This window comes from Haliotis asinina, chromosome 7 (genome assembly GCF_037392515.1).
Source record: "Haliotis asinina isolate JCU_RB_2024 chromosome 7, JCU_Hal_asi_v2, whole genome shotgun sequence".
Classification (NCBI taxonomy): Eukaryota; Metazoa; Mollusca; class Gastropoda; order Lepetellida; family Haliotidae; genus Haliotis; species Haliotis asinina.
The window spans coordinates 12255804-12270344 of record NC_090286.1 but is presented as its reverse complement, the minus strand read 5'-3'; the positions used below and the strand labels follow the sequence as shown (position 1 = coordinate 12270344).

General features: G+C 37.3%; 1 protein-coding gene across 1 annotated transcript; it reads left to right on the top strand.

Annotated features, from left to right (window-relative positions):
* The first annotated feature begins 8536 nt into the window (after positions 1–8536).
* LOC137291297 (uncharacterized) lies at positions 8537–14482 on the top strand. The gene is made up of 4 exons (XM_067822599.1): positions 8537–8869; positions 9569–9650; positions 12849–13076; positions 14232–14482. Exons 1-4 carry the CDS (start codon positions 8537–8539, stop codon positions 14480–14482), a joined length of 894 nt encoding a protein of 297 aa, XP_067678700.1.
* The last annotated feature ends 59 nt before the right edge of the window (positions 14483–14541 follow it).

The following is a 14541-nucleotide window of genomic DNA, read 5'->3' as shown; positions in this document are numbered from 1 at the left end:
ATGAATAAAAATGGACCTCATTGTCAAACGTTTTCCAGGATTTGTTGTCTTTTACGTATAGTTTGCCACATTGGGACTTCGAGTCCCCCACCTACCTTTTAAATTTTAAGTAGTGATAAGAACAAAGACTTATGCTAGAAACAGATAAAACTTTAAATTATCAGAATCCCTGAAGTATAGCGAATCATTTTTCGGAGTAAGAATGGTACGAAACGGGAGAAAAACATACAGAATAGTTTATGAATTTAGAAAAGTGAAACAATGTCAATAAAAAATATGGGTGAACTAATTACGCCCACTGCAGTTTGGACGAAAAGACATATTAGATAATCTTATATAACAATTCATATAGAAGAAAACATATCAGTGACTGGCAAAATAACATAAACGTTTTCACAAACAATGACGTAAAACTTGTAAATGATAGACGTGAATTCTATCAAACTGATCTTACATTTGATTAATGTACTGTTGAAGAACAGAAAAAGCCCTGTCTTTGACGGGTTTAGAGCAGAATTTCATGGTGTTTCTGGAAAGACATAGGTGTATTTCTCTGGCGATCTATTCATGCGAAATGGGGATGCTGAATTTCACAGACAAGGTTTAATCATTTGTACACCCAAAGGCTCCCATGTACTTAGTCTCTTAAATGTAGACCATAAAGTTGTATCCACTGCATTTACTTCACGACTTTAAGCAGTTCTTTCTCGCAAATAAAGCGAAACACAAACAGTGTCTTACATACCTTTTAATGGCGCTTCCCAACTCATATTCGGAGCGGAAAACGCGAGAACATTGAAAGGTATACATTAATAAATGACACTGGGGTCTAAAAATGTTAAATTTCCAATTAAACGGATCAAAGACTATTCACAGCAAAGGATTATATCAGGATTAAAGGGATCAAAGACTATTCACAGCAAAGGATTATATCAGGATTAAAGGGATCAAAGACTATTCACAGCAAAGGATTATATCAGGATTAAAGGGATCAAAGACTATTCACAGCAAAGGATTATATCGGGATTAAAGGGATCAAAGACTATTCACAGCATAGGATTATGGCATTTGAATCATCGCCTTTGGGGGACATTGTTATATTTAACTTTCAATGGGAAAAAACTATTATTATACTCCGAAAACATGAAGCATTCCTTTTGGAAAGGTGTAGTATGTTACTCTTATAGTAATAGAAACCACACTGGAAACAACTGAGATTTTATTTGTAATTATGAACATTGTATCATTCACTGACATATGCTTGTCTCCTGGTGTAGAAAAGGAATGAAAAACATGCGGATATCATATCAATTCCTGGTTGTTTTAAACATTTTGAAATACTCATAGAGGATTTCATTCTTCATGAAACACACCTTCTCTATTTCAGATGTTTTAAATGCATACCTAAACAACACCTTAATCACCTTAGGCTACTCCCATTATCGATGAACTGATTGCAAAAGACTGTACCGTGTAACTCGGTTGATTTTAAATCATGACTGCGTGACAAACTTGGACTTCACCATAGATGGCAATTCAAGCTTAACACTATTGTATCAGAGAATTATCTCAGTGTTTCGCAATGATAAGTACTACTACTATGGAAAAAAGGCTAGGAATGTCCATTATCAAGTAATGCACAACATACTTTAAATAGGTGACACTCACGGCAATCTCTATAACTTTTGTGGCAGAGAAATAGAAACTGTCGAGCACTGTTTATGCGACAAAACTAACCATTCAGTTTACAAGCTAGCTGGTGCAGTTCCAAGAGTGGCGTTTGCCTCAATGCTGATATTACTAAGTTTCTACTTGGGGAACCCTGAAGGATGTGTATTAGTACATCATATTTTCATTATTACCGAGGAATACATCAATAAATAAAGACATATCTACCCAGACTTAAATTTCGACTAACTCTTCTACGTCATGAAAAAACTGCCATTTGGAAAAATACAGTTTCAGGGAAGACAACTCTGATTTTAGAATACAATGGTTATGCCTCTTCCAAGACGACTAAATTTCAGATTAGCATAGTGATTTTCTCAGTTCTGCACCCTTTCACTTTCCCTTACCTGTTATCTCTCTTTCTCCACCCTAAGTTCTTTTGATCTCAAGTTATTAATAACTGCATCAATATTTGATCAACTGTACCATGTGTTGTGTTAAATGCATTATCTTTGATGAAATGTGAAATGGTATGTACCATTATTAGTACTGGAAATACAAAACAAAAGAAAAAAGAAAAAAAATAGACTTACATGTATTCAAAATTTAAGTATGCTTTTTAGTACATAGTTGAATGATCAATCAATGTCACTGTCACGATTTCCGAACCTTATTAGGGGAATAAATGATTTATAGCAAAGCTTGGATCACGTGATCAGATTTCTGCTTTGTACTAGTTTGGGTTCAGAATTCGTCTTACGTATCCCATTATCAATGGTACTAGATTGATGCGTTTCTAATGGATTTCAGTAACATTGTCCTCCAAGGAGGAAGGAGAGAACATAGATGAAATGAAATTTGAAGGTTAAGTTGTTTAGTTTTGACAGCTATTAAACTAAATCAAAGTGGATATGCTGCTTCAGGGACGGTGTGAAACAAGTTGCCATACATTGGAATGTTCACTACTACGTCTCCTGTATGAACACAAATGTTGGTAAAACATATCATGACATTGTTATTGAATCGAACACCACTCTTGTAGCGCGTGTCGCTTTGCTTTGTTTTTGCCTTGGATCTATTATCCCACAATAATATCTTGCAAGGCGGAGGACCAAATTTATGGAACACAATTACTTTCTTCCGAGCACACACGCGCGCACGCACACACACACACGTTAGTGTAGATGAGGAACGGAGTCTTGACAAACAACCTTTTGTTATAATTACATTATTGACACCTACGATCATTCTCAGGCGTTGACGTAGTCTGGTGGTTAAAACGTCCGTCCGTCCGTCCGTCCTGCTGAAGACCTGGGATCGAATTCCACATGGGTATAATGTGTGAAGCCCATTCCTGGTGTCCCCGACCCTGGTGTTTGGTTGATATTGCGAAAAGCGGCGTGAAACCATACTCACTGATTAACAACTTGTACAAGCACTTTAAACAGCAATAATTCCGTGTTCAGTCTCTATCTTTGCAGTCACTGTTTAACCCGTGTAGTATGGATGTTGACAGAGGAGGTAATGGCAATAATTACTTATCCAGAATATCCTTCGAAGCATGAGTGACACATCTTTTGCAAAGTGTCATGAATCTGTGTAATGTTGTTAGGTTTTATTCCAGAAATCTTGTGACTATGAATCTAATCTGTATCACTATCAGTTCGGTTAGTGTGCTCAGGTCTAGCTGTCACCCCTATAACATGGGACAGAACAGAGAGGTAGCCTGCCAGGGTCTCGGTGATTTTACGCCTAGGCACAGAGATATTGACATTGACATTGACAGTGGCTCAAAGTTGTTGACTTTTTTATTTTTGGCATATTGCTGGTATTTACAGCGGTTTTAGTGACAGTGTTTTTATAATAACAAATATGATGTTATTGGTTAATGTGACGCATGGACCTCTAAGGACATACATTCCCAGACTGTGAAATATACTGTGAAATATACAATACAAAAGCAGTGAAGATATCATGAAGTGGGAGACTTCCAAGTGGAATATTTGTCATGAAAAGAGCTAAAAGAATATACTAACAGAATAACAGAAAAGACAATATTTATTCGCTTCGATACCACGCTATTAAATCTTAATGTGGATTTACTGTTTCCCTGTACACATATCCACACAGAGGTACCAACGTCCTACAACAGACCAGATCTGTATTGCGAAAACGGCATAAGTTTTTTCCAAGATAGTTTTGTTAGACATTTCATCCAATATGTCAGGTACATCTTCTGTGCGGGGATTTCAATGCTCGTACAGGTGCATAGCCCGATTTAATTTAGGATCATATCATCAAATAAAGCAGGACAAGACCACTCAGTTTCGGATTACCACAAGAAACTGTGACGAAACTGTACATGCGTATGGCAACGGCTTGTTAGACCTGTGCTCAGTTCTCAACACGCTTATAATCAAAGGACGATGTGAATCCGATTCAGAAACAGGTGACCCTATGTTTATTGGTCATAAGGGAACAAGTGTAGTAGATTAAATGATAAGTTCAACATACAGATTTCACAATCCCTCAAGTACAGAATCCGACCATCTTCCCCATACTGTGAAGTTATATGCGCTCCACACAGTAGTAAATATTCGTTTGGGATAATGATTGTGCTCTTTAGATAAATTATGTTCTTGTACATATTCAAGAGTTACTAAGCCAGTCAGCAGGTTTCGTGTTTACAAACATTGATAGAAGTATAGATTCTATTGTACAAGCACTTTGTAAGCTGCCTCATGTATGCAAAAACGAAGTGGTAAGAGAAGGAGCAGGAAAACTTGAGATGATGTAGAGTGTGATAAACTGAAAAAGAAAAATGCAAATATTTAAGTAGGTTTCGTAAATCTAAGGTTGCTCGAGCGTCAAGGGATTTCCGTTGCATTATAAATACGTATAATGCAGTTTGTAAATAAAAACGAACTGAAAATTGGAAATCGAAGCAACAACAATTAGAAAACAGTGTTAACAATTCTAAAGGTTTTGGTCTTCTCCGAAAAATTGAATGGGAAACCCATGCAAACAAATATCATTGAGATGGCATTCTTATTATAAAGAATTGTTTTCCTCATTTGAAATTAATGATGTCATAAATACTTACACTGCCAGTCAGTGCGTTAAAAATAATTATCAAAGATGTGATGTAAATAACTCGATGACAAATGACATTCTTGATGTTCCAGTAAGAAGAGAAGAAATCTTAAATAAACAACTCAAAAAAGAGAAATGCATAGGTAGTATATTTCCATGAAACGTTTCGAATTTGAATCATTAGTGTCTATGTAATCAGTATGGTGAACGCTGTCTTCAAACATTTTAAAGTCATGCCCATTCTTACTGAGACTCAGCGCAACAATGCGATTGGTCATTTGGAGGCTGGGGAGCCTCAGTCTGCGATTGTGTCGAAGAGCACCATAGCAAGACTTTGGCATCGCTACCAGCAGTAAGGGTCAACTTGTTATAACTCTAGGTCGGGTCGACCACGTGTGGGCACGCCCGCTCAGGACAGGCTTATTCGGCTCCGACATTTGCGGAACAGGTTCACCACAACATCCTCCACAACATCGGTAGTGCCAGGACTATTTCTGATCAGGCAATTTCTGATCAGACTGTGAGGAATCGCTTACGTGATGCTGGCATTCGTTCAAGAAGACATTTGCGAGGATCTTAACAGATCTCATTCATGTCCAGGTCAATTTGACAGCTCGACGTTACCGTTTTTCAGCATGATAACGCTCGGCAAGAATAACCAGGGAATTCTTTTCTCATAACAACGTTCCGGTTCTTGACCGGCTGTCACGATCGCCGGATCTTAACCCTACCGAACATTTATGGGACGAATTGGATCGTCGTGTGAGGGAAGAGTACCAACTCATTCCCAGGCACTTCATCCGAAATCTGGCCCAGTCTATGGGACGCCGATGCCAAGCAACCATTGATGCTAATGGTGATACTGACTTCTCTGCGACCTTGACCTTGGAATACTTGTCATTTGTGACGTACAATTTCTTGCAGCATTGGACCGTCAATGTTCATTCAAGCTTTCTTCATGACTGCCCTGTATTACTGGACCTTAAGTGTATAAATTAACAGTTTTCAGCAATGCGTTTCTTTTTTGAGTAGCATAGTGTTAGACAACTTAAGCAGAAAAATAAACAGGTATAGTTGATAATATCTCCAGATATTTGTTGCACTCATCAGATATTCTGCTTCCATATCCTGAATTATTGTTTATTCTGAAAAATGGGATTTTCCCATATTCACGGTCTACTGGTATCATTGTACCTATTCATAAGCATGGTGATAAGAAATCAAAATGAAAATTATAGAGGTGTTACTTTTCAGAAGTAAAATACTGAATTGCCAATTAAGTAAATATTTAGCATTATGAGAAAACTCCATTGATAACATAAAAGAATTCCAAACTGGTTTTAGAAAAGTATAACTCCTACGGACAACATGTCTGTTTTACTTTCATTTATACAGAAATAAGAAAGGCACCAATTCTATATTCTCTTTGTTGATTTTGTAAAGGCTATGTTGATAGAGAAATGTTATGGAATCTCCTAAATAATATTTCTTTAAGTAGTAAAATTAGTAAACTTTTAAGAACTATTTATGACAAAGTAAATATGTGTGTGCGAAAAACAATATCAGAAACTTTTGAGAGAAAAATAGGAGTAAGACAATGTTGTATCTTGAGCCCATTTTTATTTTCTTTCTCTGTCAATGAACTAGCAATACAGATTCATGAAATCTGTTCACATGGTATTCAGTTACATCCAGATATAGTACAGCTATTATTCGCTGATATCATACATTTCTCTGGCATACTGTAAGGAATGGTAAGTAACTGGAAATAGAGATAAAAGTATAATAATTGCATTTTAGAATTAAGGTAAACTTGCTGCAAAAGAGGAATGGTATTATCAAGGTGAAATGATAGAAACAACGTAACTAGAAAACGTAATTGGGTCACAGACGTTAAAATTAACTATTTTCAAAATGGTTCCGATGAAATATGGCTAGAACAGTGAGCAGATTCCATCCATTAAACAACGGATACATAATATATATCTCCAGACCTGGGTTGACCAGTTGTCTGTGTGAAATAAATGCCAAGTCACAACTCATACCCATGGTGATCCACGTTCCTGCCACGTGTGTATCACCTATGACGAAAACTGAACACTGATACATAAGCATGAAGTATAGGGTTAGTGGACAACGCTAGGCACAATCCAATATATACGACATGAATTACTCTCACTGGAGACGTATTGTTTCATAATGGATATGATTTCATTTGATCACAACAGAAATGGACTTGCATCGTATATGAATAATAAGTGCCTTTTGTCAAAGCGTTATTGATATGCACTCACAAATGTATAGAAATGATCAAGTTCACTTAGTGAAACAAAAATATGCTTGTTGATCAAATCATCACTTACCTTGGAATATTATGTACCTCAAATTGATATTATAGACTATAGGGTAGCCTTGACACGCTTACGATTTTCTCCTCAGTCACTTATGACTGACAGGGGAATGCAGGATCGACAACTATTATGTCCTTTAAGCAATGATGACATAGAGAATGAATATCTTCTTATCACGGTTTGTCTTAATGGTTTTGTGAGAGGTTGACATCCATAAATTTTGGGTTTTTTCCTAAGGATTTGACATCTAGACGTCGCTGTTTTCCTCTTGATGTATATAAGATTCCAAACACGATGAAGTTTACAAACTTTTACAAACTAAAGCTGATGTATTAACCTTCAGTTTAGCCTTTTGTTTATCATATATTCAGGTAAAGCAAAGCTATAACATAAATTATGAATGATTGATTATTTTTTGTTGTTGTATCTTTGTCTTTTGTCACATCGGATCTTTTCATGGGCAGAATGTTGGCAATCCGCTCTCCAAAATATTATTGTACAATGTATCTTTCCGCGATAGCCGTTGGTCTATTAAAAACATATACAGAAAAAACACAAGTCTATAACAAAGATGCAAACCTAAGAGAATGAAAGGAATTTCTTTCATACATACATGCAGTATACCATGGTTATATCCCAAAAGGAAACGTATCATTAAATGCATATACTGAGTGTGCTATAGTGTATAAATACATGATTACAGTTTGTTCACACAGGTAGCTATGACTGTTCAATTCATTTTGAATTCATGATCAGAATCTAAATTTGCTAAGAGCGAAATGGAAGGAAAAAATGTCTTCTTTCATAGATACATACGTAGGTTTCGTAGTATACCCTGGTTCTAATGCAGCCGTTTGTCCAGAAGGAAATGTATCCTTAAATGCATATTCTAAGCGTGCTTTAATGCATAAATACATGATTACAATAAGTTTATACTTATTGTATAAAGAACCAAGAAACAGATTTGTACTCGATTGAAACACAACTAACTATTCAAACGTGTAAATCGGTCTCACATAGATGTTTGATACAATATTTCTCAAATGGTCTTCTCACCCATGTGTTTAAGAATATATAACACGGGATTCTAACATATTACAAATCCCATGGCCCAAAACACTGAGTTACCCAGAGCGACTGGATAATATGGAAATGTGAATTTTCATAAAAAACATGCCGATTTGTAAAATCACCTTCGACAAACAAGATGCCAGTGAATAACCAAAAACAGTGGTAGAGGGAAATCTGACAAATAGCTTGTCGCGTATGTCCTTTTTAATGTTAAGATCCACTCAGCATATTATTAAGTGTGATCAATTTTTCATCGTTCTGTTCCCATTGCATGCTCACTGGCAGACGGATAGACCAACAAGAGAGACGCAGGCATTATCAGTGGAGACAACTGGTCCCTTTGTTAAAACACGATGGACTTAACATGTCAACAATCGCGATTTGTGTTTGTGGGAATCACATACATTTGCTGTCAAGTACTCATGAGCATGGTGCAGTTAACAAACGCATGTATGCCTGATCTTCATTATGGAAAACGCCTCACTGGATCAACCTTTAAGATCACAGAGAGATCCTCTCTGTTCTCCTGTGCGGCTGAGTGTGTTTCCTATGGAATATGCAAATCATTCAATTTGCAGTTAGACTTGAGAGTGTGTCATTTGAATGGTTTAGATAACGTTGAATATTTGGAAGGAGGAGGGAACGATCTGGATTTCATTTACAGTTCAATCAATAGTTGGAACAAGGTACTGTTACGGTTAAAATACTTTTGCTTCATTACATTATTCACATATAAGCTGAAATGTCAAATGGTGTATAGTAAGGAGGTATAAATGCCGAGTTGTCGGCGTTTGCCTTATCATGTTTTGTCTTTAAATTCTGTGAATATATTGTTGCATATCTATTCGGGTCCACATACAAAAGCTGCCATTTTGATCAGTATTAAATAATTCATTACACAGACCATTGCACATTGATCTGAATGATTTTTCATTAAATTCAGGGTGGGACAACTTAGGACTGGCCAGCGAGTCCTAGCTTGACACACAGAAGGGAGCAAACTGCAAAGGCATATATTATGACACATTTGTTTTGCCGCAGAAATGTATTTTGTTCTGTGTCAACAGATGTTTATCCTGATTCGATTATTGTAAGAATGTTTGCAAAATGGGTTCATTGTGGTTTCAAGGGTAACCATCTGCCATATACAATTCAGTGTTACGTTATACAATTCGAGTGACTAAAGAAGGAATAGAGATACATTAACCATACCAAGGTGACAACGAGACTCATGTCAGACATGACTGAATCTTCGCCCACTGAGGCTCATGCATATTAATCTCACTGATAGAGTTAATGTTTCACTCCAAAATAGAACGATTCAAAAGTTCACGTTAATATTTTGACAGCTTTATTATATTTGTTTATTTTGTGAAAAGTCACAGGCAACACTTGGTCCTTGTCACGAGAACCCATGCAGCTACACACAGAGATGCAATATGAAGAAAAATGGCATCGTACACTGTGGTACGTACTGTATAATAACGACGGATTTTCTTTGAATGTATTGACATGAGAGAGTGAGTTAAAATTTGACGTCGCATGTTTCAGACACACAACGTCGTGACCAAGTTGACACATATACACAAATCTATAACCACACACAGTTACACCTAAGAACAAATTTTAGTGTGAACTATTTCAACGTCAGTCACAATATCTCTATTTACAATTTACAACACGGGCTGTAAACAATTTCATTTTTTTTAATAGACATCACAGTATATATGTAATGACATCCTGAAATCCAATGTATCCAGGTGAATGAACATCTGGATGTGTCTGCGAAAGGAAAGTATTTAAAATATCAAATTCTCTAAGAAGTTCAAAATTCGGACAAAGAAAAACGATATTTTACAAGAACACAACTTCATAGATAAGTGCAAAACAATGTTAATCCGTGGATGCCGAGTTTGTTTTTTCCGTAAGGTATGAAAAGTGAACATTATGCGAGAACGTGGTCCTGAATATGACAGAAATGTAGAATATTTAATTTCTTATAATTTTGGTATACATATAAGTGCTACTACCTCGGCGTTTTGAGGAACAGGCACTACTAAACGTTGTTCCAAATTGTGCTATGCGATAAAATAAGTCAATTTCACAGTATTTTACCATGCACTGATGCAATAACACTGTGCTCCGATTTTTGCTAATTTGACATCTTTATGGTAAGTGTGAGCGAAGAAAGTACAGCCTAATATCTGAGCGACATAGGTTCGACAGTGATTCGTTAACCGGTTTCACTGAAAAAGAACAAGTGACATAGAGGCTCTCGAGACCGTTTGTATGGCACTTCAGTGACGTATAGCAGAAAGCATTCTCTTTCCCAAAGCATGTGATATTCATAATTTTTGTTTGACACACTGAACTGACATTATTCAAATATGCTCGGACAATGCCATCTCATCCTTAAATGTGAAAGGAACACGTCAACGACAGCCTTTCCAGACGTTTCTGAGAATTATTCAGAGACCCGTTTGTTTAATTTACAGCAGTAGCCTCCCTTCTCAGTCTGCTTATACTGGCAGTATCATTCGTAATAGAGTGTCTACTTAAGATTTTGAACAGAGGATATCTGATCCAATTTGGCGTCCGAAATAACACAATGATTTCGATGGGGTCATCTCGGGACTACTTGCGGGCCATGGTGGCAGTGTTCGACATACCTGCCAGCTAGCAAAATGCAAATTGACCTTTGCGCGGGCCTGTCAAAAGTTACTGAAGCTGAGCCGCATGGCTAGTGACAATGGAGGAGTCGTTTATGTTTCTTAAATCCTTCTGATTTGCTAATTTGAGCGACATCGTCCTCAAAAACATAAACAAATAGTCAAATGCAGGTTGTTACTAAATAAATACTTAAATCGTGAGCAGTAACATCAATGGTCAGTTCTGAAATTCAAGAGTATGAACCGTGTGATTCACCTTTTGTTGAAAGCATCACAGAGACGGTTAAGGAGGGTTCTCCAGCCCCCCAAATCTGATGATGTCAGAGATGATGAGTAGATACATCTATCTGAGGCAGAGGAAAGATGACTTCATTCTTTTTAACACTCTTAGTCATACGCTTAAGACTATGGTGATCCTTATGATCATTAGCAAAAACTTTTGAAAACTGATTTGTATAAAGATGAAAATCAGGAATCGTGACTTGCACTGGTTCATTATATAATGTATTACCAGTAATAGTATCTAATGCTGATTCCTCAAAAAAGTGTTGTAGGGGCCAAGGGGGATGACCAATAAAGGCCATAAATGTCATATACAGTAATTAATGGAAGTGACAAAGAGCAACAAGGTAGCTGACAAAACAATGTACTCTGCGGAAGTGATAAAGATCAAGATTGCAGATTGAATAATAATAACTAAATATCATATAGCCTAGGTACATAGTTTTTGGTCTGTAGAAATATTTGGACATGGCTGTCCTGAAGAAGACACTATAACAGATAGATAACAGTGAGGTCTAGATGAACATAGGACGACTGGATATTGAACTGTGGCATGACGGTGTCATTTACTGCTTCCTGTTGAAAACATTGATCAATGTTACTATCGTGTGATCCAATGCAAAGTCCTTCTAACCCCACACCATCACTTAGCTACCACCAAAGGGTTCAACCACTTGGATCATCCCCTTCTGAAATGCCTGGTTACGTGAAAACGGCTGTCGGTAACCTGAAAAAACAGCGACTTTCATCAGACCAAGCATCCCCGTACAATGACCTCGAGTTAAGGTTTTCTAGAAGCCTGCTCCACTCCAGACGTTCTATTCTCAGACCAAAAACTCGAAGATTGTCCCTGATGATACAGGTTGGGAATTCCACTCTTTATCGCCATAGGGTCATAGTTTTGCCAGACGAATTAGGACACTACCGTCACTGTCACTGGTTAAGCTTCGTCTCAGTCAGCTAACCTTGTGAATATTCAAATTAGCACCGATGTCGCCACAGGATATCCTTGCCTTGTCACACATGCCAATAGCCTGTAGCTTCAACCAATTCAGAAAAATAATATCCCCATACTGTAATTATGCAATTTATAACCGAATGTACTTGAACATGCGAATCACTGCTTTTGAAATAGTGTGTGAAGCACGTGTTTTATATATGCAAGAGAACAGATGTGTTTATGAAACTTTTAGATCAAAGCATGAATCATATTTCGAATGAGATAAGACTGATGTGATATTTTTCGATGCACTCACTTTAAGGTTAGCATACACATGGAAAAAAGGTTTCTGAAAGCATCATGTCATGTCTAATCAAAATTTATCTATACTGACACATAACACACCGTCAATGCTAGAGAATAATCAGCCTCAGTTATCTTCCGAACAAGTGAAGTTGGTACGAAACTAAATGCAAAGGCGATGGGAAAAATAACGAATGGATCACCAGTAATCAGTGATGATGAAACGAGGTGTTCGCGACAAGGGGAACAGTTTCTGTCTTACCAGTGGCACGTCCACACACAGAACAAGAACAAGTACAAGACGTTTATTTGGTATCAAAATATCGCACGCCCAATAGTAAAATAACCAAGATCACGCTTGTCCACAAAGACAAATGTGGCATGAGTTTTGATTGAGGAATGCATGTCTCAGTTATGGCATTACAATTTCCAGTAAAAACATTGTCCATACCTGACATTTATTGATTTCAGCTGAATTTCTGCCTAATATTGCCATGAGTAAGCCAACGAAAGCAAGTTCTATTGCATTCTTGAAGAAGTCGCCAGGTGTTGCAGTGGACGGGGATATGTCAGCAAATTGGTCTTCTAAATCCTGTTTTCATGTCGCCGTCAATGATTTCACTCCATGGTGGCAGGTGGACCTGCTGGACACATATGTCATCGTAGAAGTTCGCGTCACGAGCAGACAAGACTGTTGTAGTGAGCATTTCCTTCTCATTGTACTCTAGATTACACTTCAGGTATATCTTAACATTGACGATACTTCTAATTTTCTTCTGTCTTGTTCAATGAGACCGTTACATCCACTTACATCTTTATTGTTGAATACGAGTGAAGATCCGGGTTGGAATATTGGCCTTTAATAACCCAAGTGCTTGTCATAAGAAACGATTAATGGGATCGGGTGGGCAGGCTGGCTAATTGGTTGACACATGTCATCGGTTACCTATTGCACAGATCAATGGTCATACTATTGATCACTGGACTGTCTGTCATAACAGGCGACTAACGGGAATCGGGGGATCAGGCTCGATGACGTGCTTGATATCGTATCCTAACTGCAAAGAATGAATGCAGTCACTGAATTGGCGTGTCCAGACTCGATTATTTTCAGACTGCTGCCATATACTGTACCTGGAATATTGCTGAGTGTGGCATGAAATAACAATCACTCATAATTCTTATTATTCAAAATTTAACAACGCCGTTTACTCAATATTATTCCACGACGTCGTTCTGCATTCAATGTAATTATAAATTAATTATCATTGTTAATCTGAGTATATTTGATCTTAATATTTGTGGCTAGAATGCATAAAATTGCTAATAGCTGAAGGGATGGTGTAAATCCAGCTGGGGTCCATGCAGACAGCATGGTAATCTGCCTTCAGTTGTTGGCAACCTGTAATCTGTTTTTGTGTTGTACTGTCATTTATACTGAAACTGTTTTAGATTTAGTTTTTACTAGTTTTGAATTCGTCTCTGTGATACGCTAGTTATTTTACTGACCTTCGTACCTTCGTAGCCGTTTGTTCTCGTTTTGTCTTTTGGTATTTCTTTTGTTTTGTTTTGTTTTCATATATTTCACCATTAATTACTATTTTTTACCAATTGTCCTCGTCACAACATGACTTAAATATTGCCGATATGACGGTACATTTTAATTCACTCGCTCTGTTACTGTTACTAAATATATCATTTATAATATTCATTGTCAGCAGAATAAACAATTATAAACACTGTATGATACAGACATTACATTTGACCTGGTATGTAAATAGTACTGTTAGCACAAATATTTGTAATCACCTTTCGGTTACAGTGCATACATATGCTATCATACTGGTGTTTCAGCGGAGCGTCTTCACGACTTTGCTCTGGACGTGTACCAAGACAACCCTGTGTATAACCTCAGTGCCATTTCCCAGTTGTGTTACATGTACAACGGTGCCGTCACACAGCCTGGCAAAACTGTTGTCATACAGTGCAAGTCCTTTGTAACAGGCCGCTATCTCAGAATTCGTGGAACAAAAACCAAAAACAAAAGAGATGTTCTGCAGTTTTGTGAGGTCCAGGTCTTTGGCTACAAGGTGATAAAGTGGTAAGTTTTCATGCAGACACGATATTAGCGTGGTGATTCTTTGACCGAAAAGTAGCGGTACAT